Here is a 27461-nt window from a genome sequence, read left to right on the forward strand (position 1 = left end):
TATGTTTATTACAGTTTATACTAGTATGGTTCCTCACATTCTTTTTGATCGACTGCACAATATGAAGCGATGTTTAACATATCATCTGGGTCTTAGAAGGATGAAGTGAGTCATGATGTAATGGTTGCAACACATACTTTGAACACCTCTCAAGAAAGAGGACACGGTCCTGGACGCAATTCTAGTGGCTGTGTGACAGGTATACTCCCTACACCTTTTTCTTATACTAATCAAACAAATTTGGTATGTAAGATGTGTGAAAAGAAGGGTCATACGTCTTTCAACTGTTATTGGCGACATGTTCTTACTTATCGGTCGCCCACAGTACCGATTCCTGCTCGCTTTAGGGCTCTTGCAACTGCTGTCCCAACATTCGCACTATCTGGATCAGGTCCACGTGCTCTAATGAATTTTGTTCAGGCTCCCCAAGCTCCTAAGCTCCTTCCAGTACCTATCATCCTTCAGTCGTAAGTTCTCATGATTTAGATGAGTTTACTGCTGCTTTTGGTCAGTTGGACTTTCAAGAGAACCATAATTCTGTTGGACCTCTTCAGACACTCTCACAAGGCTGGTTTATGGATTTAGGGTTTGCATACCATGTAACGGGAGATGCAGGTTGTTAAAATGTAAAACTGTACACATATGTATATATAATAATATTATATTATTATTATATATATATATAAATACATTTTTCATTTCTTTCTTTTCTGTAATTTTTTTCCTTTATTTTTATTTTTTGTCTTTATGTCATCTAGTTCAATTTGAACTAGAATGACTGTTGCTAGTCAAGTCCTGTCCAGACTTGACTAACAATAGAGCTGTTGGACTGACACATCCAACAGCTCTATTGAGTCCTCTTTCAGCTGTGTATATAAAGGGGTGCAGCCCCTCTTGTATTTTATTCCAATGCTTCTTAAGCAATTGGTTTTTCATATCAATAAAGAATACATTTTTATTTTTATTTTGTTTTCAGTTATACCCTTTTTAAGGGTTATGCTTTAGTGTCATTCTTGACACTTGCCCTTGTTAATCTAAGCTCGTGTTTCAAAGATCCCCATTTCATTTCATGGTATCAGAGCCGCAGAAGTACTAAATCTTGAGGAAAAGCTGCCTCGGTTTCCGTGCCCGTTTGCAAAAATGTTTGTCACTTGAAGAGAAGTGTTTTATCACTTCATTAGAGAAGATTTCACATCTTGTTGTATTATTTTTTCTTCTTTTTTTTTTCGTTTTCCTTCTTATTTCTCTTCTATCCCTATTCTTTCTCTCCTTGTAATCGATGGATGACAATGATAAAGTCACCATCATGCCTATGAAACTAAGCGATACGAACTATGTAACATGGGCTTCAATCATGAAGCACCATATATGGGGAAAAGGCTTATGGGGGATTGTGGATGGTTTCGATTCGGAACCTAAGCTATCTCTTACTAAAAAGGAGGGAGATAAAGAGGTCCCTCTATCGGAAGAAGAGAAAATCAAGGCTATTGCCTCATACGAGAAGAAATGGAAAGAATGGAGAATATCTCATGCGAAGATAATGTCATGGCTTATCAATAGCGTTGACATTAAAAAATGCTCAAGTCTTGCCAAATTTGATCATGCCGATAAGGCATGGGAATATCTTAAGAATATGTATTCCTTTAAAGATATTGCACACGTGTGCAACCTCCAAGAAAAAGTTCGAATGATGACACAAGGAGACAACTATTCGTGAATATTACAATGGGTTGTCCGAACTTTGGGAAGAACTTTTCCTTTTAGAACCAAAGTGGCATTGTGCCGAAGACATCGAGCTTCGTAAAAAACAACTCGATGCTGAACATTTTTACCAGTTTATCACTGGATTAAGGCCGGAATTTGAAACCACTAAATCGGCCCTACTTCACCGGGGAAAAATTCTTTCTATTGCTGAAACTATTGAAGAGTTAACAATGGAAGAAAATCGTCTCCGGAAAGGTTCTTTAAAAATTGAAGATGATTCCGTTTTAGCCGTGTCTAGACCAGGGAATCATGTTCGATCATATAGGCCTCCTCACTTTAACCGACAAAATGGTGACTATGATAAGAAGAAAGTTATTTGTCATCACTGTCATGAACCGGGACACTACAGGCCACAATGTCCCAAACTTAAGGAGCTGAGAGAAAAAAGAGTTGCAATTGCTGGATCGGAGCCTAAAGATCAGGATGCACCAGTTTCCCTGGCCCAACTAATGGAGATTCTTCAGCTTCTCATCAAAGGTGCCTCTTCCTCATCTGAAGCTTCAACCGGCGCAACAACCTCATCTTTTTCTGATCTAGGTAAAATTTCTTGGCTTCTTGACTCTGGTGCATCTTTTCATATGACTTCAAATAATCAAAGTCTATCCAAATGTGCTAAAAATAAAACAAGTGTGTCAAAGGTCTTTACTGCTGATGGGACTTCTCTTGAAATAGAAGGAATAAGAAATTTTGAAAAAATTTATAAAACAAAAATATTTTTTTATTCCAGAAATTAGACATGTTCCCAAATTAAATTTAAATCTTTTATCTGTATCTCAAATTTCTGATTATGGGTGTAATATTTCTTTTTCTTCTCATGGTTGTTGGGTACAGGATCGCCAGTCAGGCAAGCTGATTGGGTAAGGCCATAGAGAAGGAGGACTATTACATGGATTTTTTGGAAATGCCGAAGAAAGCTTTTTGTTATAATATTAAAAAAATAGAGTTGGAACTGTGGCATAAGAGACTTGGTCACCCACATATAGCCAAAATCCAACATTTTCTAAATCTAGGGAAATTTTGTAACTCTGAATCATTTGATTGTAAAGATTGTATTCTCGGCAAAATGAAAAGATTACCATTTCAGAACAGAACCTTTTTCTCTTCAAGACCACTTGAATTAATACACTCGGATGTTTGGGGTCCTGCACCAGTAATTTCTAAAGGAGGATTTATTTACTATGTTATTTTTGTCGATGATTTCTCCCGACATACGTGGATGTACTTTCTCAAACATAAGTTTGAAGTATTTTCATACTTTCAAACTTTTCATAATATGGTTAAAAACAAGTTTCAAAATGATATTACTATTTTTCGCACAGATTCAGGGGGAGAGTTTTTATTCACAGATTTTCAAAATTATCTTAAATTGCATGGCATCACACATCAAAGATCTTGTCCTTATACACCTCAACAAAATGGACTGGCAGAACGAAAACATCGCCATATTATAGAAACCACTAGGACTTTATTAATAGCAAATCAAGTCCCGAAAGACTTTTGGGCAGAAGCTGCCTTAACTGCCACCTATCTCATTAATAGGATGCCATCTTCTTCGTTACAAAATATCACTCCCATTGAAAAACTTATGAACATTTCTCCAGACTACTCTAGACTAAGAATATTTGGGTGCAAATGTTTCATATTTACTGGCAAAAATGATAAACTTTCCCCTCGTGCGATTCCCTGTGCCTTTTTAGGATATGCTAAAAACCAGAAAGGTTATAGATGTTTTGACTTCAAAAATAATAAACTATGTGTCTAGAAATGTTTCCTTTCTTGAAAAGGAAAGTTTTTTTGATTTTAGAAAATTAAAAGACGTCACTGAGTACTCCTTTTTGCTAGATCTAATATCAACATCTGATGAATATGACCTTGATTGTAACTTTGATGATGATCAAAGAATTATTGATCTTAATGTTGAAAATGAAGAAGTTCATAGAGATACTAGTATTCAATATTCCAGTCGACAAGAGTCTAATCCTCCATGTGCACTTGAAAAATATTCTAACATTCCAACTAGACAATCATCCCGAATCTCGAGGCCTCAAGGAAAGTTTGTATCATACGAGTCTTTCTCACCCACATATAGGGCAGTTATTGCATTAATTCACTCATATGAAGAACCATCCACATATTTTCAAGCAAAAAATGATATCAAATGGATAGAAGCCATGAAAGCTGAATTAGATGCACTTGAAAAGGCTTCTACATGGAATATTCAAGATCTTTCTTCAGGGAAGAAAACTATAGGATATCGATGGGTTTATAAAATTAAAACCAAGAGTGATGGTACTCTTGAAAGATATAAAGCCCGTTTAGTAGCCAAAGGTTATGCCCAAGAATATGGGATTGATTATGAAGAAACCTTTGCTCTGGTGGCTCGTATGACTACTGTCTGAACCTTAATTGCCTTAGCTTCTATAAAAAAATAGTCTATTTTTCAAATGGATGTCAAAAATGCTTTTTTAAATGGAAAGCTAGTTGAAGAAGTATACATGGAACCCCCTCCTGGTCTAAGTATTCCTAAGGGTAAAGTCCTTCGCTTAGAAAAAACTCTTTATGGACTTAAACAAGAACTAAAAGCTTGGTATGATAGGTTTAGTCGTGTTATGATTGATATTGGTTTTCAATTCTGTTTAACTGACACTGCTTTGTTTATTAAGAATTCTGATGCAGGGATCATTGTGCTTCTTCTCTATGTGGATGATATGATCATCACCGGAAGCGATAAACAGAGAGTTGAAACAATCAAAACACTTCTTAAATCTCATTTTGAAATGACTGATTTGGGCTTGTTGAGATACTTTTTAGGCATTGAAGTTGCTTATTCTCCTAGAGGATATTTATTATCTCAGACTAAATTTGCTTTTGATATTGTTTTCAGGTCTGGTATTACTGATGATAAGAAAGTTGACACTCCAGAAGTTGTTAATGTTAAAATGAAGATTGATGATGGAGAACTTCTTGCAGACCCTACTCCTTATAGACAGCTTGTCGGGGCACTTTCCTATCTATCCATTACCAGACCAGATATAGCACATGCTGTTCATACAACAAGTCAATTTCAACATGCTCCTACTTCTGTTCATATGGGAGCAGTCATGCGTATTATCAGATGCATCAAGTCCTCTCTTTCACGAGGACTTTTCTTATCTTCCTCCTCTTCTCTTGATTTAATTGCATATACTGATGCTGATTGGGGAGGTGATCCCAATAACAAACACTCAACCACTGGCTTTTGTGTCTTTTTAGGGGAATCATTGATCTCGTTGAGGTGTAAAAAGCAACAGAAGGTATCTCTCTCATCTACCGAAGTTGAATACAGAGCCATGGCAACCACGACCATGAAAGTAGTTTGGCTCCGACGACTGCTTGCTGACATGGGAGCTGAAGCAACAAAGACTTCACAAATGTGTTGTGATAACAAAAGTGCGATCTACATTGCCAGTAACAGAACATTCCACGAACGCACCAAACACATCGAAATGGATTGTCACTACGTCAGAGAGGAATATCTACACGGGATAATTGATCTGCCATGTCACTTCAGAATATCAGTTAGCAAACTTCTTTACAAAGCCTCTCGCTGCTCCTCGATTTCACTTTCTCTTAGACAAACTTTTGCTCATTGTACCGTAAGTTTGAGGGGGAGTGTTAAAATGTAAAACTGTACACATATGTATATATAATAATATTATATTATTATATATATATATAAATACATTTTTCATTTCTTTCTTTTCTGTAATTTTTTTCCTTTATTTTTATTTTTTGTCTTTATGTCATCTAGTTCAGTTTGAACTAGAATGACTGTTGCTAGTCAAGTTCTGTCCAGACTTGACTAGCAATAGAGCTGTTGGACTGACACAGTCCAACAGCTCTAGAGCTGTTGGACTGTGTCCAACAGCTCTATTGAGTCCTCTTTCAACTGTGTATATAAAGGGGTGCAACCCCTCTTGTATTTTATTCCAATGCTTCTTAAGCAATTGGTTTTCCATATCAATAAAGAATACATTTTTATTTTTATTTTGTTTCCAGTTATACCCTTTTTAAGGTTTATGCTTTAGTGTCATTCTTGACACTTGCCCTTGTTAATCTAAGCTCGTGTTTCGAAGATCCCCATTTCATTTCACAGGTAAACTCTCTTATGCTGAGCCTTATCATGGTAATGGGAGTATGATTACGGGAGATGAAAAACACCACCACATTACTCACATAGGTACCGTTGTCATTCGTTTTATGCATTGTCGTCGTCAAGTTTAGGAGTCCACCTGCAAGTTGATGTTTGGCATCGTAGATTAGGACATTGCAATTGAAGTTTTCTTGATATTTTATATAATAAAGGTTTGATTGATGTTCGAGGAAGAAATTCTTCTTCTTGTGTTAGTTGTCGTATTTGTAAAAGTCATGAACTTCCATTCTCAAGTTCTAATAAAGAAGCTTCTTTTCCTTTTGAGTTGATTCATTCTGATGTTTAGGGACCTTCTCCGGTTGTGTCTTTATTCAAATCCAAGTATTATGTGATTTTCATAGATGATTTTACTCGTTTCACTTGGGTAAGTTTTCTGAAATCCAAGGACCAATTCCTAAATGTCTTTCGCAGATTCAAATTGAATGTTGAAACTCAATTTTCTTGAAAAATCTTAACCTTGCAGAGTGATGGTGGTTGTGAGTTCATGTCCAGTTCACATGATTTTTGCTTGATAACGACATTCAACGTGAGTTAAGTTGTCGAAGGATCTCCCAACAAATTGGTGTGGTTGAACGAAAATATCACCATATTGTGGAGACTATATTGTGGAGACTGCCTTGACTATGATATATGATGCTAACCTCAAGCCTTACTTATAGTTGGAGGCTTTTCAAACAACAATTTATTTGGTAAATAGAATGACTTTATCCAACCTTGGAGGTGAATCATTATATTCTTTGCTGAATGGATCATACCCCAATTATTCTTGGTTACGTGTGTATGGATGTCGGTGCTTTGTTCAAATTAATGGCTCGATGCGAAATAAATTATCTTCCAAAGCAACCATGTGTCAATTTATTGGGTACGATGAAGAATACATGGGATATAGATGCTTTGATCATGTTGTTAATAAGGTTCTTATCTCCCGTCATGTTTTTAATAAAGATGTTTGTGGGGCTGCATCATCCAAAATCACCAATAGTTTGCTGCATTCCTTTTGGCCCTCATCCACACAACAAACTCAACATGCTTTTACCGACAAAGGTGTTGCTGATAATACTCAGCCAACACATGAACAACAACCACATTTTCAATGTTTTAAACAGGTTTACAGCAGAAAAGGTGGACATCAGCCTGAAAAATATATCAAATCAACTGACGAACCCGTTCAGCCCACTACTTCCATTGCTGATCAGATTGTAGATCTTCCTTCACTGGTTAACACCACCACCTCCAATCAGCCTACTAGCAGTTTTCCATTTCAGCCATTAAATAATGCAGCAGACGCAACAACATCACCTTACTCGCATGTCCAGTAGTGTTCGGCACCCTCCTGATAAATGGGTCAGTTATGAGTCATTTTCTCTGGACTTTCAAGTATATGCTGCTTCACTTGATTTTCAAGAGCCCCGATCCTTTGTTGAAGCTAGTCGTCATTCACGATGGACAAATACTATGAATGAAGAAATGACAGCCCTTCATGAGTGCAATACATGAGAAATAGTTTCTTGACCAACAAATAAAAATGTGGTAGGCTGTTACTGGGTGTACAAAATTAAACGCAAATCTGATGGCATCATCAAGCGCTTTAAAGACAGGTTGATAGCCAAGGGATATACTCAGGAACATGGATTCGATTTTGATGAAACCTTTAGTCTAGTTGTTAGCATGGGAACAATTCGTATTGTTTTGTCTCTCGCCGTATCTACTGGATGATATTTATTTTAGTTAGATGTTAAAAATGCATTCCTGTGAAGAACTGCATCCACCTGACTATCCTGAGGAAGACACTCAGACCTATGTTCTCAGACTGAAAAAGGTTGTGATTACTCCTTTTTTGTGCATTATGATAAATCTATGATCACATTTGTCTTGGTTTATGTGGATGATATTGTAAGAAAGTAAGCGAAAATACAAATATCAAGTGTAGAACACTTACAAGTCCAACAATGAACAATAAACAAAGAGTGAATAGAAGCACTTTAAGTGAACACACGTAAATCCATAAAAGTATAATGCCAAAAGACAAAAAGGCAAATATTATTGAGAATATGGGTGTAAGAACACCTTACAAATGAAGGGGGAACACCCCTATATATAGACAAGAAAGAGGAGGAGCCATTGGGAGCTCCCCACTCTTGGAGTTGTTGGGGAGCTCCCAACGGTCATATTTATGATCGTTGGGGCCCCAACGACTCCAATTGTGGGGCCCCATTGCTTAAGAGGAAGAACAAAAAAAGAGTAAAAAAGAAAAGAGAAAAAAAAGAAAAAAAGTTGTTTCTAATAAACTACTTATTATATAAGTAAAAAACTAAAATACCCCTATCGGGCAATACAAAAGAATTACAGAATTTATATATATATATATATATATATATATATATATATATATATATATATATATATATATATAACACTCTCCTTGAAACTTTACGGGGAAAGTTATACCGAAAGTTTGAAAATACAAAAAAGAATCAAAGGAGGTAATCCAAGCCTTCAAGGGAAATCTCTATTTTTATCGCACATCAGAGAATTTTGTAAATACAAGTCTTCAAATGTCTTCATTGGTGATAATCCCCAAACACCTACATTGGCTATCTCCATTTCTCAATCCATCACATCTTTAAGAACCCGTAGAGACAGAACAAACCAAAAGGTTCCAAGTACACAAGAAAAATATCCTAGCCCAATAGTTATAAAGATTTTTAAAAACAATATATTTTAAAACAAGAATAGAAATTTTCAAGCAAAATAGTAATAATCATTAAAAAAGACAAGAAAAGTATTTCTCAAAGGTGAATTTTTATAAAATCGAATCATAATCATAAAATCAACTTATTTTCTAGGAAAACATAATATTGATCATAAGAAAATTTGATCATTAAAGGACATATGATTCATCAAGAAGAGATAAACAATTATGCATAAATAATATCCTAAGCATTTCAATCATGCTTATAATAAAAAAGATGAGCTAATTAAATTCATGCATACAATTATGTGAATCAAGTTAATTAATATGAAATACACACATATATGCGTCATGCAATTAAAGCATATTTAATGCACATGAAACGACAATAAAAAGATAACTATTTTTATTAATAAATTGCACATAACGTGCATGAATTTAATATAAAGAATCAATTACCTTTAATTATGAATCAAAGTTCCCATCATAACAATACACAAGTGTTTATTTAAGGAACATACTCATAAAACCCACAAAGGAGCACACACAAGAAGACTCACAATATAATTAATAAGATTATCATGAGAATGCAAAAATGCTTGGAGTTTTTATCTATAAACATCTTCCATAAAAACAAGTACTAAAAGTTTAGAAATTTCAAAGAGAGATTTTTGAAAATCTCACATAACAAAGAGAATAATATTTGTAAATCAACACCAATTTGCGAAAAATATAAAAAAAATTAAATTATCACAAATATCAAGAAATAATATTTTGCAAACTTCGACAATAGTTTGACCACTACAAGCAATCACCTCACTAGGCCTCCAAACCTCAAAAATCAAGTGTATCAACGACTAGAACAAGAGCATAAATATAATGCCACTAAAGAGCCAAAGACACACGAAGGTGTATATAAATATCTCTTGTCTATATATAATGACACTTAAAAACAAGTGTATCAGCGACTAGAAGATGAGCATAGTGCCAACAATAAGATAAAATTACACACGAAGGTGTGAATAAAACATCTCTTGTCTACATATAATGATACTCACAAAATCAAGTGTATTAGCGACTAGATCAAGAGTATAATGCCAACAATGGGTTAAAAACACACATGAAGGTGTATATAAACATCTCTTGTCTATATGTAGTGACACTTAAAACAAATGTATCAACGACTAGAACAAGAGCATAATGCCAACAATGGGCTAAAATCACACGAAGGTGCTAATAAACATCTCTTGTCTACATATAATGACACTTAGATAAGATGCATAATAGGAGAAGACACAAAAGGTAAGAGAACTTGTAATGCAAACAAACTAATGTGATCAATTTGTACAATCTTTCGAAACACAGGTTTCAAAAGCAGATTACCATCATAGATAAACATAATTATGAGCATCCAACATACTAATGACCATACAACAAATGAGTGATACAACACACTCAGATCCGGAGATTAAACAATTGTCAGTTAGAGCCAAACCATAAACTAACAATCTAAACTGATATAAAGCGAGGTGAAAACAACTCACCCCAACATCTCTGAATAAAAAGTAACAAGGCAAAGAGAAATGATGCATCATATAAAATTTTTGTGATGGACACAACAAATGCTATAAGAAAGCAATAAATACTCACGAAAATAATTTTCCAAACAAGTGAGTTCAAATATAAGTATCGATTTGAAAAAACAAAGTTTCAAATCAAATCTAATAATAGTAGATGAAAAACTTGGACTGAGTATAGTGCAATCATATGCACATGTAATTATAAGCATCGTTAATATAAGCAAGCCATATAGAGAGTTAGCTCAATCTAGATTACAAGTCTACTATGAGACAATCAATGCCATTAAAGAGAACCAATATATATATATATATATATATATATATATAAAGATTCTCAAAGAACCATACAAAAAACACCAAGTGCATACATTCTCACAAAGAGATCAAAAGAACTCGTGTATATACAATAATTTAAGTAACTTAAAGCCACATATCTCATATAAAAGACATGCATATGAACAAATTTAAGCATATATGCAAGTGATAGATTTAAAGCACCAAGGGCACAATATAAACCAAGGGCACAATATAAAAAGTTATATTTTATAAATAACAAGTATACAATAAGTCAAGAGTCTTTAATCATGAACACACATGTCCGCTAAGGATCTAAGTGGACAAGTACGCCCATCAATAGTAGACAAGTACTAAAGGGAATCATGAGAGAAACACATAGCTCCCAAAAAAGATTTTCTCATAATTCTTAACTTAGTATTCTATTAAAAACCAAGTATGCAACACAATATTTAAATCATATGCAAAGCATGTAAAATAATGCCATGAGATTAATAACATAATCATAAGTTCCACAAAAAGGATAAGAATATAAACACCTAATATCATAACTATTGTCCCAAAAAAGACCCATAAAGGACATTTTTTAAAGTGAATGACTTTCCATAAGAAATTATGCTCAATACGTTATGCACGAACAAACAATCTTATTCATCATGTAAGATAATTATAAGTGCATAAGGATCAAATATTAAGAAAAATTATTTTATAAGCTAGATCATAATTTTTAACACATCATATGTTACTTTAATATACCAAGAGTTAAGAGAAATATTAAACACAAGTTCAAGCAAAATTTCATAAAATTATACTTGTGAAATACACACAAACATCATTATTTTGAAATATTAAATTATTTTAAAATATGTAACAATTTATCAAAAAGAACAAAACCATGTTCAGCAATACAAACATGATTTGACATTTATAATCATGACTTGTTCAAATAAAACATCTAAATGCCAACAATACATGATTATATACATATATATCAAATAAAGTTTTGAAAAAATTTAAGATTCAAATATGATTTCAAAACTTACATATATCTAATTTGCTCAAAAAATAAACAAATAAGTTTTATAAGATATTTAATAAAAAACAAGTCCAACAATGATTAAAAAAAACCATTTAAAGAGATTTTTTTGTTTTAAAAACAACAAATATATATATATATAATGATAAAGAAAATAAGTGTTTTCTCATGCATAATGCATGAAATAAATAACATAAGAAATACTTAAAAATATAAGATACATACTGGGTAAATATTTTTCTTGAATCCAAGCCACACAACGATTATGAATCCTTCACGAAGCACAAACTCGAACCAAAGAATCCCAAGACCCAAAAGAGGCAAAATGCCAAAAAGAGTTTCTTAGCTCTGATACCATGTAAGGAAGTAAGCAAAAATACAAATATCAAGTGCAGAACCAGTGTTGTGAAAAGTGTTGAGGCGTAGCGAGGCGCTCCACAAAAAACCGAGGCAAGGCGTAAAGCGTAAGCCTCAAATTTTTTTTGAAAACTTTTAAAAAATTATAAAAAATATCTAAAAATATAAATAAATAAAGAAATGCTTTATTGATGAAATAACAACCAATAAGAAATAGAAAATCTCAAATAAGTACTAAAAAATATGAGATTAACATATAAAAGTAACTAAAAACTGATTACATAACTGGAAAATATATGAGATTAACCCAGAAAAGTTAAAATATACTAAGAAAATGATTACATAATTGAAATAACTAGAAAATATATGAGATTAACCTACAAAAGTTAAAATATATGAGATTATTCTAAAAAAATATGAGATTAACATATAAAAGTAACTAACAAACTGATTACACAACTGAAAAATATATGAGATTAACCAACAAAAGTTAAAATATACTAAGAAACTGATTACATAACTGAAATAACTGAAAAATATATGAGATTAACCTACAAAAGTTAAAATATATGAGATCATTCTAAAAACAAGATATTTCACTTGGACTCTTGAAATATCTTTTCCATATGCATGATGTATCCTTTTCTCAAGCATAGGCTTGTTTCTTTGATGGTTTATGTCTTTCTAATTTATATGTTAGTTCATACTAGAGGCCATTGAGATGCATGTCTCTATGATGGTTTATATCTTTCTGATTTCAGTTCCGACTCTTGTTTTATTGTTTAATTTTACCCACTGCACAATGTTAATTAATAATTGTGCTAGACCTGGATATTTGTGATCACATGGCAACTAATCTCCTAAGTTTAGAAAAGAATTTTGTTTGGAATCCTCTTAAAGCATGACAAAAACTCATCTCCACTTGAGACAAAATATAGTGCAAAAAAAGAATGCTACAAGTGGGAGCGAGAGTATACCCACAACTAGAATAGAGCATTCAATTCCTGCAGGCTCTGTTTTCTTTCTATCTTTGTATAGATAGTTGGAAATCCTATGAATTGTTTTGCCAATTTAAGTAATTGCGTATTCTTGTTGATTATGTCTCAGAAATCTTGTTGTACAAATTTTTTTTTTGCGTCTCATGCCTCAGGCTTGCTCCTTGAGGCACAGAGGGCTGCGCCTCAAGGCGCATTTTTGATAACATTGTGTAGAACACTTACAAATCCAACAATGAACAATAAACAAAGAGAGAATACAAGTACTTTAAGTGCACACACATAAATCCACAAAGGGATAATTTCAAAAGACAAAAAGGCAAATATTATTGAGAATATGGGTGCAAGAACACCTTACAAAAGAAGGGGGAACACCCCTATATATATACAAGAAAGAGAAGGAGGAGCCATTGGGAGCTCTCCACTCTTGGAGTCGTTGGGGAGCTCCCAACGGTCATATTTATGACCGTTAGGGCCCCAACGACTCCAAATGTGGGGCTCCAATGCTCGAAAGGAAGAACAGAAAAAGAATAAAAAAGAAAAGAGAAAAATAAGTTGTTTCTAATAAACAACTTATTATACAAGTAAAAGACCAAAATGCCCTTATCGAGCAATACAAAGGAATTCTAGAATATATATATATATTAACAGATATAATCATCACAAGCAACAATCATGCAAAGATTAGTCAGCTGAAATCTATTCTTCATAGTAGATTTCACATGAAAGATTTGGGCCCTCTTCGGTTCTTTTTGGGTTTGTAGGTGGATCATCAATCAGACTGTCTTATTCTTTTACATCAAAAGTATGCTAGAGACATACTACATCGTATTGAAATGCTGAAATGCAAATCTTTACTCACTCCCATGGCTATTCCAATTCAGTTGGGTAATAGTCTTTTGGATGATGCTGATTTTCCCGAACTTGAAAAATATCGAAGCATTATTGGTGCCTTACAGTACCTGACCTTCACGCGTATAGATTTGGCTTTTTCAGTGAATTAGGTTTCTCAATTTATTCATAAGCCTCAGATGCGACATATGGAAGAAGTGAAGAGGATTCTTAGATATATTAAGGGCACTTTTTCAGATGGCCTCATCTATCTCCGACCTTCTTCGGTGAACCCTCATGTCTCCATTAAGGTTATAGCCTATTCTGATGTAGATTGGGCCCATGATCCTATCACAAGGCGTTTGGTGACTGACTATGGTGTTTATTTGGGAACACACCTGGTCTCTTGGGCTAGTCGAAAAGAGAAAACTATTGCCCTCTCAAGTAAAGAGGCAAAATATCAAGTTATGGTTGTTGTTTCTGCGGAAGTTGCATGGGTTAAACGAGTATTGTTCAACTTGCATCAACATATATCTAGCTCTTTGCTCTATTGTGATAATAGAAGTGCGGTATCTATCTATACTAATTTAGTTCAACATGGTAAGATGAAACATGTAGAGATTAATCAACATTTTGTTCGGGAAAAGATTGAAGCCAAAGAAATTCATTTGGTCTTTATTTGAGAAGACCAGGTGGCTGATGTTTTCACCAAGGCTCTTACGGTTCGTCGTCACTGAAATCTGAAATCCAAATTGTCCATGGTCGTCGACCACGCTCAGTTTGAGGGAGCGTGTTAGAATATGCATGGGTTTTGGATCCATATCCAGACTCAATATGCATTATGTAAAAACGTCATAAAGAAAAGCAATATAAGAATTAAATGGGAATGAAAATGGAACACAAATAACAACTAAAATAAAAGTGACTATTCTTAAATTTCATGATTTTTTAGTGTAAAAATTAAATTTTAAACAAAATCTAAAAATGATGATTGCCAATTTAGAGAAAGCACATGGAAGTGAGTGAGAAGGTAGAGTGGAAACACATAAAAAACATGAAAAGTAGAGTAAAAGAACATATAATAAGAATAGATGAAGCATGTGGAAAGCATAAGAGAAGTGTGGGAGAATCTAGATTCTCATCAAGTTTCGGAAGAGGAGTATCACACTTCCAAAGCGAGTTTTCGGGAAGTGGGATTCCCACCTATCTAAGAAGCTTCCGATAACTTTGAGGTAGATCATATCTCTAAGGCTTTCTCATTCAAAAAAAAGAAAAGAAAAATCACAGTTTCTTCTAGGTGGGGTGTAGGTGCACATGGCACACCTTGTCATTTCTTATGTGTGTGTGAATATGACTTCAAAGTTCAAACCTTTTATATTAATGTTAACAACACTCAACCGATTGAAGTCATGAAAGCACCTTAAAAGTGAACATTTTTCAAATGCTGAAATTATTTTTAAAGGTATAGTTGACCATTTTTTTTAAAAGAGAAAAGTCAAAAGCATTTTTTCAAGAAGTAACGAAAGGTATTTTTATACTTTTTATTTGAAAGTGGAAGTCACTTTTTTGACCATAAAAACTTCCTATTACCAAAATTAACGTAACCTTGAGAGTATTTTAGTCATTCAGTAAGTTGAATTGCTAATGTGAATAACTTAATACAAAGGTTTTAAAGCTGAATTATATATATATATATATATATATATATATATATATATATATATATATATAGAGAGAGAGAGAGAGAGAGAGAGAGAGAGAGGTGCACAACTACCTACAGGATCATGCTGGCCATCCATCGCAGGGGTTGATGGATGGCCAGCACAAAAAACGTAAAAAAAAAAGCTAAAACACGCTTTTTGCGCATTTTAGACTCTTTAGCTGCGGTTTTTGACCGCCGTTAAAGGTCCCATTTTCTGGTGGGACCTTTAGCGGCGGTAAAAAGCGCAAAAAGTGCGTTTTTATCTCCCCTCCCACCCTACCCACACCCACCCACACACACACCCTCTCGCCCCCAACACGCACAATGACACCCGCTCTTCTCCCATTCATGCTTATGATGTCTATATGACTATGTACATGCAAAAGTAAAGTGATAATCTATGTCACACAAACATTCACTTAGCATTCATATCCCGTATCGACATGACACAACACTCAGACACTTCACTGACACGATATGGCACTTCATTGACATAGTCAAACCGGTTTCATGCACATTCAACATTGGGTCATTAACTTTATCTGTTTTCTTTTATTATATTATTTACTTATTTCATATTCACTTGAGTTTTTTTTTCCTTTCAAAATTTGTCATCAATTACATTGCATTTCAATTTCAACTTAGTTGTGTTATTTGATGTTCCTAATTGTAGTGATTTTGTTTTGTATACGTACTCACACATACATACATATATGTGTGTGTACGGCATGTCCCTTTGTCCTAATTTTTGAAAATTATCGTATTGTACTAGGCATATCTGCATCTTGTCCTTCTCCCGCATTTGTATCCATGTGACATACGCGATAATACATGATAAAGCTAAGGACATGGTGTTTACTCTGTCACACAGACTCGGCTAGGGAGGCGCCACACCCGAGTCGACATGCCCCGACACGGGTGCGGTCTCGGACACTGCCCAGACTTGGTCAACACCGAGTCGGTCTCGGTCAACGTGTCGAGGCCGAGTCTGTCCTTGTTTTGGACTCGGTCAACATTGATTGAGTCCAAAAATGTCCATTTTTAGGGCAAAAAACAAAAAAATGATCTTTTTATATATATATTTTTTAATATATATATATATATATATATATATATATATATATATATATATATATATATATCATGAGTCTCAAACATAAGCCCCAGAAAAAAAATTTATTCTTAAATATTATCATTTAATTCTCTCTCAATCTTAAAAGCTAATAAATTCTCATCCATGAGTACCAACACTTTTCATCCACCCAGTTCTCTCTCTTATAAAAGCTAATAAACTCTCATCCACGAGTAGCAACACTTTCTCATCCACCGAGATCTCTCTCTCTCCCTCTTTTTCAAATCTAGCTTTGAAAAATTAAAAGCTTTTAATGCTTTTAATTAATGTTATGAATTTTAGCAAAACTGCAAAAGATGTTTAATGCATTTACCAAAACATGCTTTTAGTTAATGCTTTTAATTAATACCTTGATGATGTTTTATTCCCATGGTAGCTAAGACTCGGCCGAGTCAATGATAAACTCAGCCGAGTTTGGTTCTAACCCAGTTATACTACTATTTTAACTCGGTTAGTTCAAGATCTGAGACAACTCGGAAGAGTCACGAGCCGAGTCCCCGTATCCAAAATTTATATAGATATATGCACACTGGATATATATAGCCGAGTCCCCGTGTCCAAAATTTTTAAAATTGTGCCGCACCCGCACCTGCACCCATGTGACATAGTGTTTACTATATTCAATGGCTATTCATAAAGTGTCATGGCATGTCCAATCTCGTGACTGATCTCATGTCTTGTGACACGAGATCAGTGACGAGAAAGCTAAGTTTTTGTATGACATGGTCAAGAAATTGCACTTAATGTGATATTTATGTTTATTACTTTGGATTAAGAATTATTGAAAAACGGAAATATGAATAATAACAAGTATGACTATTAGAGCTCAGAAGAACAATTGTGGTCCTTCCAATGCATCCAATATTTAAAAAGGTCATGTATCCTTGAACAGTTAGGAAGTGGCAGGAATTCTGACTGTCAAATGAAGCCTTCCGTTTCTAGAATGAATTTGAGGGCTCTAGTTGTGCCATCTCCTTTGGGAATATGGGGAATTATGAATAGGGACCTATAGTTCATCCAAAATAAATAAATTGCATAATACTCTAGCTATCATATAATTTTGTACACAATGTAAAAATATGTAATTGAAAACCTAAAAAACTGACAAGATGAAGGTAGGTATGTACTATGTGCGGATCAGGTCAATCAACTGGCTGACCAAGTAGGGGAGCCACTGGGCGGCCCACCAGGCTTCTGAACTATGGTTACCATTTTCTGTTCCCACTATTTTAAATGTGGCAGTCTGCTTTCGTGCTCCTGTATGAATTTGCCAAAATACTTTGATTCAGAAAAGGTGTTTGCTGTGCATGCAAATAAGCCAAAATTTCTAGCCAACTTTTTGGTCAACTTGCATATGTTATATTCTGAAATGAGTATCTGGAGAGATACATGCAATTATAGGTGGGAGACAATGTTATTACATTTGCAACTTATGTAGAAGCATAATATTTAAACATCCTTTCAATCATAATTATGTATCACAAGTAATAATGGCCAAGATTGAAACGTTTAAGAGGTTAAGCATCAAATTTGAGCATGTGCCCTTAATTTCTCTTTATTTCATGTGCTTTTACATTAGCAAACTCTGAATCTTTATTCTCAGTATTATGGTTTTATGTATTCTTCATTTCTCATTCTGGTTGTGGATGCATCATTATATTGCTAGTTTCTTCTATTTTAATGTCTGTAGCTAGTAGGATAACTTCCCCCCTTCTCTTAGTACTCAAATGTGTTCTTTAACTTGATCAGATCCTTCCTTACATGTTTGGGATGTCACATGCTCGGATGCCACTACCTCTTGATCTCACAGAAGATAGGCCAGTTTATGTCAATGCAAAGCAATACCGTGGAATCCTTAGGCGGAGACTGTCTCGGGCAAAGATGGAATCTCAAAATAAGCTGATCAAAACCAGGAAGGTAAGTTGCTTTTTGACTAGCAATTCAAAATATGATTTTGATGTTCCATTTGAAGTTTGGAAGTGCTTGCTATCATGTATAAGACAAAATAATAAAATGAAGTGGCAGTTAGGTGTGGCACTATGAAACTTTGATTTCTTAGTGAATAATTGAAAGATGACATGCAATTGTTCTTTTGTACATAACTAATGTGATGCTATTTTTTCTCTGCGCTCTTCGAAAAACTATTTATTCTTTGCTTGCCAAAAGAAAAAAGAGACAAACAATGAAACAATAACTTATTGACTAAAGTTTGATTTTCAAGTATAATGGAGAAGGTGCCACTATTGTGCACAGCAAGTGGCGAGTAACTTTGTAGGAACTTGTCACGTCGGTTGGCCTACTGCTAGCCACAAACCCAAAGTGCTGCAGCTAACACATAGTGAGGTGGATTGTATTACTGGAAAACCTTCCTTCGATTTGAGGGGACTTCAACAGCCGTTTTGCCCAATTGAAGGTATCACATACTTGTAAAACCTCTTGGCACTAGAAAAAATTTGTTTTGCATGGTGAAAATGTAGGGGAGGGACGAATCAATGTGACAAAAGGATGACTCTTAGTGGATCATGGCAGCAAGGCCACTCTACCACTTACGGTACCCTGTCCTCCTTGTTTTCTGGAAGCAACTATTTTCCCTGAACTTATCTTGTCTATTCTCTTCATGTAAAAAACAAAAATTAAAAGAAAAAGTATTTTCTCTGTTAAAAAACTATGCAAGATTATGCTTTTCATCATAGGTTTTCTTCTTTTGTAGAACAGTACCATGGACTTGACATAGGCTTACTTAGATCAAATGGACATGGTATCAGGTGAACATTCTCATGTTGGCAACACTGCAGGGCCTTTCTACTAGCAGGTTTATGTTTGTGTTTTCCCATGTTCCAAACTCTTTTTTGGTGCTCCGTTTCCTGAAAAGCTGTCTTTTGATAGTATTGACTTGGAGTGTCTTGCTTGTACTCTCATTCCCTTCAATCCTTGTTTAAGTATGGGAAGCCTGAGAAATTTTCAGCATTGCTTTATCATGTGGTCTTGTTGCATCCACTCCCAAGTATGTACTTTTTAACATTAAATATTCTGCTAGCAAATGTTCCTTTATGTAGATAACATATCATGGAGTTTAGATCTGAGGGGTTTTGGCAGTATCCTAAATTCCATCCTGGGCCTTTTTTTTCTCTTGTAATGGTGGCATGCGATGAGCTACAAGTGGAACCAGTAGCACTTTTTGAAGATGGCCTTTTCGTTTCTTCTTGTATTCAAAACAAAAATGTGAAATGAGAACATATTAAAATTTTGAACAGAGCAGTACTGAATTACAAATTAACAAAAAAAACTGTCATCTTGCAAGAACAATAGATGTGTGCATGGGTGTGTGCATGTGTCTATGTGTGTTGTGTGTCCGTGCGTGTGTGTTGTGTATTGATGAACAGTAATTATATCTTCTATGTAATTATGATTAATAGAATATTGAATCCAAGTTGAAACCAAAATGCATGTAATCAATGACATGCTTTAAAATAAAAACTGCAAGTAACTATTAAGGATCAAGATCATAAGAAAGAATAAAGTTTGGGAGACAGTGTTGACTGTAATTTGACATAGGTTTGATTGTATGCATGATTGTCATGGTCTTCGTGATGTTGCTTTCAATGCTGTCATGTAGGTGCATGACACGCATGCTAAGTGTCCATTTGACATCAACGACTTTGAATTCTTCCAGTATATTTTGTGTATCGGTTGTTTTTCATCATATGTTCTTTTTTCCTTGTATTGCCTCTTGTAATAGTTCATATGAAAGTAACTACGAAGTAAAGGATCAAGATCATAAGAAAGAATAAAGTTAGGGAGACAGTGTTGAATGTACTTGGCATAGGTTTGATTGTATGCATGATTGTCATAGTGTTCGTGATGTTGCTTTCAGTGCTGCCATGTAGGCACAGGACATGCATTCTAAGTGTCCGTTTGACATCAAGGACTCTTATTGTTCCAACATATTTTTGTGTATATGTTTGTTTTCGTCATATTTTGTTCTTTTTCTTTATGTTGCCTCTTGTAATAGTTCATATTAATAAATTTGTGCATAGAAAATGTGATATTTTAGAAAGATGAGAGTAGTGCTGGGTTACTTTGATCACCAGTACTAACTTTGGTAAAATCTATTAGTAAATTTGTGCATAGCAAATATGTGATATTTTAGAAATACGAGAATAGTGCTGGGTTACTTTGATCACCAGTACTAACTTTGGTAAAATCCTTGCAAGATATTCAAGTTATATTTGTCTTTTTAGGTTTTTCTTTTTTCATTATTCTTGTGATTTTTGTTTAAAAATAAAGTGGTTTAAAATATTACAAGAAATTGCGTGAGACGATGTCATTATAACTGCTTGTCAGTCATATCATCATTAGGCACTTCTTGGGCTCTAACATAGACACTCTGGTTTTCTTTTTTTTTTTCTTGCTGTAAAGTTGGGTGTCTTTGTCCAAGACGTGTTTTAGTTTTTAAAAAATTTAATTTTTGAACCTATAGGTGTACCGTTGTCTTCTTTACAATGGCAGGTGTGTATCCTGAGCCTTTTATGTGAATGGTAGTCATTTTGGAAAAGGTTAAATATGTTAAAAATGGAAATTGCACTTCTTGTTTTGATCTCAATGTCTGTACTATATGAATTTGGCAGCCTTACCTCCACGAGTCACGGCATCTTCATGCATTGAAACGGGTCCGGGGATCCGGAGGACGTTTTCTTAGCACGAAGAAGCTTGAGCAAGCCAAGAATGCTGGTGGTGGCCAGAAAATGTCAGGAGCTGCACTACAGCTTGGAAGCTTATCTGATTCTGAAGTTGTGCAGTCAGAAAATGACGTTGCTAGTTCGGGAAATAGTGCTTCAGCAACTTCAACCTTGGAAGTCACAAGCATCCCTCCCCATGCTCAACTGCCAGATTTCCTATTCCCTGGATTCAACTCACATACTGGAGAGCAAATGCAAGTAAGCTGCATTGGTAGTGGCGAATCATTGAATAACAGATTTCCTCTAATCCGCTGAAGCATGGAGGGAACCAATTGCATTGTGACGTGCTTCTCTTCACCTGCTGTCAGGTATTTGGCAATTCATCCTTGGCTGTTACTACTACCTGTTCTTTTGGATAGTGCTGATCAACAGCATAGACAAAAAAAGAACAAGCTGAAATGTTTAAAAGTTGAAAATGTAGTATGAATCACTGATGCAAAACACTGATTTGGTCTTCTCTTAATGCTTCCAACTATGTATCTTTTGTGCTGCAACCATGTAATTGCTTTGCTATGTTGAAAACTATTCCATTCCCACTCTTTCTGCTTGGAATGTTTACTGTAGAAAATGGATTCTGTTCTGACATGACCAGAACATCCTTGCGTAAGGTGACCAAATTGATTAAGAATTCACAGGAATGTTGATCAGTGTGGACCATGCGATTCACGTGCATGGATAGACAGTGAGTATTTGAGCCAGCTGGGCATATGACTTTTCAACCTAAGGATTGTTATGTCCAAGCCTGGCATTCGCGTGTAGATTTTTCGGTTGACCTACTGAGATATTTCAGTGATTTAACTGCCAAGCCAAATTCCAGATATTGAGGTTTTGTTACGTGCAGTATCATGGTGCGGTAGGCCATTAAACAGAAAAAGAAAATATCGGGTTACTCTTTAAGAAAATGCACTACATCCATACATGCGGCAGAAAAAGATTGTTTCCAACCTCTTTCAATTGTGCTCAGCCTTTTTTTATGAAATGGGGTTTTTGGAGATTGATTCAGGTGCAAGTGAATCCATGATCAATCTGGACCATGTTTTTGTATAAAAAAACAAAAACAAAAATAAAAAAAGATGCTTAATAATAACTTAATCAAGGTCATGGTCATGGTCCAGTTTCTTCAACCATACGGATAAGTTTGTTTTTGGAAAAATAGTGGCTCAAGTAAGAAGGCACTTCTAAATAAAAAAGAACTAAACCAAATGCAGATCAGAAGCTATACCTCATGTTTTTGATCCAGCAATTTGCAATCCAGCAAGAACTGAAGTCCACTTTAATTAGAGCCCCTTTCTCGGTTGCAAGTTTTTATCCAGTTTGGTCTATGAATTTGTGGAATCAGAAAGTCTAGTTAAAGTAATTTTTCATTGTTTGCAAAAAAAAAAAAAAATTAAAAAAGATAATATATAATAAATAATAAATAAATAATTTAAATACATGTTCAAGTGTTTTAAATTATCAAATATGTACATGATAAAATAAATACACACACGGTGAACCTTTTTTACCATTATTGCTGGTTACGGCAAAAGAGGATAACCTATGCTGGTTGTGATAAAAAAGGTAACCTATGCCAGTAATGATGAATCTCTCTTACCACCTTTGCAGGTTATGATAAAAGAAGGTAACTAATGATGATTTCAGTAAATCAATCACGTATCACTCTAACTCTCAAGCATCCACCTATGTCGCCGCTTATACCCATAAAATAGGAATGCAAAGTGCATGAGGGTGGTTATAGGTACAAATGACATTCATCCAAAAATAGCATCTATGATAGAATAACTTCTATCATAGAATGCTAAACTTAAGGAAGCAACTCTATAAAAAAGAGAAGCTACATAAGTTCCGGGAGAAAAAGAAAAAGAAAAAGAAAAAAGTAACCTGCCAAAGTGACACTGCATTCAAGGAAGCTTAAGAAGACACAAAGATCCAACTCTTAAGCCTTCATCTTCTTCTCCCTTTATCTCTCTCTTTTCTTCTTTAACTCACTTATAATCTAGCTCTGGGAATTAGAGGCTATTATAAAGGTGAAGAAATCTTAAAATAAAGTTTTAAAGTTTTTATATTTCAATTTGAGTGTTAAAAAAATCAATGCTCTAGTTTGGCATGCTTGGTGAGACATTTTCTGGCTTCTCATCTCCCTCTAAGAGGTGCAACAATGGTGAGAAAAAACAAGAATCCAAAAATCAAGTTGGTGCACGCGAGCTAATTAAATGACACCAACACTTTGCCTAGTTTTGCATATAGGGGCTTTTTATTAGAAACAAAGCCAGAGTCACATCGACGTTCGATTGCTTGGCAGAATTAGCTTTGAAATTTGATGCATCTCCAAAGAGAAAAATGCTGAAAAATGTCTCTACTGTAGTGAAAATTGGGAAGCTGAAATGCTCTCCTACACAAAATTGAAAGGCTCATCTTTTCATCAAAAAATGAGATGCCGAAAGACTTTCCTGTGCAAAGGATATTGAAAGACTCCTATTTTTCACCAAAAAACAAGATATCGAAAGACTCGCTTATGCAAAAGATGTTGAAAGGGTTTCTTACAAAGTGGATGCCAAAGGGCTCTTACATATTTTCAAAGAAAGATATATTGAAATAGGGATGAATATGAACTAGCCACAAGGGGCCTTATATGTTTAATTTTTTTTTTAAATAAGTGCATTTAAATTGCATTTATAGTGTATCTTAAGATACGCTATGTACTATGGTTTATCGTAAGATACAAGGGCGTATCGTAAGATAAGGGTGTGTATTATATCAAAACGCCCCATAGTAACGATACATACAACCTTGGTCTATCTCATACATTATGCATGAGAAAAATACTCATTTTTCTTATATTTGAAAAATTATTTGTTATTTCTTATTTTTTTTTTGAAATCTCTTTTTTTTATGATTGTTAATTAGAGCTATGAAATTGAGGTCAGGCAGGCAATTGCCAGAAAGAGATACACCTCATCAACTAGTTTAAGAAGAAAGACAAAATAAAAGAGGGCGTCTACTTATAGTTCATGAAAATATTGAAGCATCCGTCAAGTATAATGTAATCGCTCATCTCAAAAGATACTGACATTATCAAGTATATATGGTGCCCTCATGTTATCACCTAAGATGTGTCAATCATTAATATAAGCACTTAGTCAATTAGAGTGCTATATGATAGCAATTAAGGAAAAGCCCCACAATCAACATTTTTTTGTCACATGAACAGTTAGATCACAAAGGATTTCCTGAATCATGATTGGGTTTGGATCCAGAGTAAACCTCCTATCTGTAAAAGCCTTATCAAATCTTGAATTTTCTATAGGACAACTAATGAGATCCAAACTCATGATAGAAGGGTTTAATCAAGATGGTCAAAAATCCCTTAGGGCTATTGAACTTAAATTAACCATTGAAGAGCTCTTATCAATGGTTAAATTTTATGTCATTGATAATACCACATCATACAATGCACTTCTAGGAAGACCGTGGATACATGATAATAGAGTGGTGGCATCTTCACGACATTAGTGTTTCAAATTCCTTAAAAATAGAGTCGTGAAAACAAAAAAGGCTGATCTTAATCCATTTTTTGGAATTGAAGCTGACTTCACTGATGCACAGTTCTATGAAATTGCTTACTTATTGATAAAAGAAACATTAGTATCTAAAAATGCAAGGAGTACAGTTTGTCCATTGACTAATATGGATCAAAAGATAGTCTAGTCTTCAGCCATAATGATCCCTCCAAGAAGAAAGAAAGATAAGGTCATTTGCTTTCTAAAGAAAAAAAGTACTATAATGAGGGATATAGAACACCTCAAAAAGGAAAAGGAGACTTAACAAGTCAAAAACCCAACTAAAAAATACAACCAAAATGCTAAAAATATGATTTAAAATATGAGATATGACTTTGATAGCCCTTAAGGTATGAAGGCTAGAGAAATAATTGAGTCTGTAAAACCCTATTTTACACCTAAAGAAAAAGAGATTCCGGCCAAAGATGGAGTCTTAAATTGAAAGGGTAAAGTGAGAATGGGATACTAAAAACTATCATATTGGGAAAGAAATATGAAGCCAATCACATCTTCGCAGATGATACAAAGGTGGATGGAGAATTTATTTAAGAACAACAACTGATAAATTGCAAGAAGCAAACCTTTGCAAAAAAAAAATCCAAAGATTATCTTTCTAAGCGCATCTCTAACAGAAAAAGAAGTAGAGCAGTATGTTGCACTACTAAAGGAATTTCAAGATGTATTTTCATGGTCCTATTAGGATATGCCAACATTAGATGCAAATGTTGCAATGCGTCAATTATCAGTTTCAACAGGTAAAAAACTAATCAAACACACCCAATGATGAATGTGACCAGAGCTTGCTAAGCAAGTTGAAATAGAAGTTAGAAAGTTTATTGAGGTAGGTTTTATTTGTGAAGTCAAATATCCTATTTGGTTAACAAATATTGTGCCTATAAGAAAGAAAAATGGCCAAATCAGGATTTGTGTATACTTGAGGGATCTAAATATTGCATACTAAAAGGATGGCTTTTTGCTTCCCGTCACTAAATTACTTGTGAATGATTTAACAAAATACCAAATCTTATCCTTTATGAATGGGTTTTCAGGGTATAACCAAATCAAGATATATCCAGGCGATAAAGAGCCGATAGCATTTTGAACACTGATATGTATATTTTGTTATACAGTTATGCCTTTTGGATTAAAAAATCCAAGTGCAACTTATCAATCTACAATGCAAGTAATATTTGATGACATGTTCCATCATATTGTTGAGTGTTATATTAATGACTTGGTTGGTAAATCTGCAGATAAAGATAATCATATCGCTCATCTACGCATAATTTTATGCAGACTTTGTGGGATGAAGCTCAAAATGAACCTATCAAAATATGCTTTCAAAGTAAATTCAAGAAAATTCCTTGGCTTTATTGTCCAACATAAAGGTATTGAAATTGATCCAATTAAAATAAAAGCTATTGTGGACATGCCTTCACCAAAAACTGTAAAAGAAATAAAATTTTGCAAGGACAATTAGCCTATATCATAAGATTTAGATCAAATCTTGTTGGTAGGTGTCAACCCTTCTCACACTTGACAAAAAAAAGAGTCTCATTCATATGGGACTGATGTCTTCTTTTAAATCGTTGTAATTTTGAAAAGATTTTTAAATGTAAAACATGTGAAAACCAAACATCAAATAATAAAAACCGGTTCTCACTAGTGGATGAGACCGGGTCGAACTCAGGGAACGGGAATATTTCGTATTAAAATACACAAATCTAAACTAATCTTTATTGCCGAATTATTGAAATGTAAAATGTTCAAGAAAAGTAAAACAACTAACTATTATAACAAATGAATACCCTTCGCAGAGGGCGTAAAGTGCAATATTTACAAACCCAATTAAATTCCTAATTCTAAAAATAAAAGCAAAAATCTTCTACTCGTGTGCTTCCTCGTGTCACGTAATCTCTTCAGCTCCACTCCTGTGCTATCCTGCACAAGTCAAAAGAAACACAAGCAGTACAAGAGATAGAAATGAAAATTATACTAAGCTAGCTAAATGCTAATTACGAAAGCATGTGAAAGCAAAACAGAAAATCAATGAAGGACAAAGAATGAAAAATACATGCAATCACTGAATGAAAAAGACAAGAAGTTTAACACATGAACAAACCAGAATGTAAGAGTAAACAAGAACTTAGAATTGCAAGAAAAGCTGGAAATTACTTAATTGAAAAACAGAAACAAAACAAGGAATTATCAAAACAAGAAATGGAATGATTAAAAACAAACACAGGAAAATACAAAACAGGAAGTGAAAACAGGAAATCGATTTCCAAAAACTAGAAAAGGAAGTAACTAAGACAGGAAAATACAGCACATGTAAAACAGGAAATTCAATTAGCTACCCTCTAGCTAAAAAAACTCAGAAGATAACACCCAATTATCAGAAGCCGGATAGTGCTCAGAAATCTGATATTACTGAAACCGGATCCAGAATTTAAACATCAAACAATTCAAGCATCTACCCTAAAAATCCTGAGATCATTTGATCAGTAATCACCGGAAATTTTGGCAGCAACCGTGATCATTGATCAGTGACAGCGATCAATAGCATCACGGTAATCAATAACCGAAA

At 34.3% G+C, this 27461-nt stretch overlaps 1 protein-coding gene across 1 annotated transcript in view; it reads left to right on the forward strand.

Moving 5' to 3' along the window:
• LOC149846904 (nuclear transcription factor Y subunit A-5-like) overlaps positions 1–21569 on the forward strand; it is a 39374-nt gene extending 17805 nt beyond the window's left edge. Inside the window, exons 5-6 of the mRNA XM_089992883.1 lie at positions 18325–18492; positions 21204–21569. Of these exons, the coding sequence (XP_089849009.1) occupies positions 18325–18492; positions 21204–21569 (534 nt within the window). The remainder of the gene's footprint in view (positions 1–18324; positions 18493–21203) is intronic.
• The last annotated feature ends 5892 nt before the right edge of the window (positions 21570–27461 follow it).

Source organism: Nuphar pumila, chromosome 2 (assembly GCF_984573655.1).
Source record: "Nuphar pumila chromosome 2, dmNupPumi1.hap1.1, whole genome shotgun sequence".
Classification (NCBI taxonomy): Eukaryota; Viridiplantae; Streptophyta; class Magnoliopsida; order Nymphaeales; family Nymphaeaceae; genus Nuphar; species Nuphar pumila.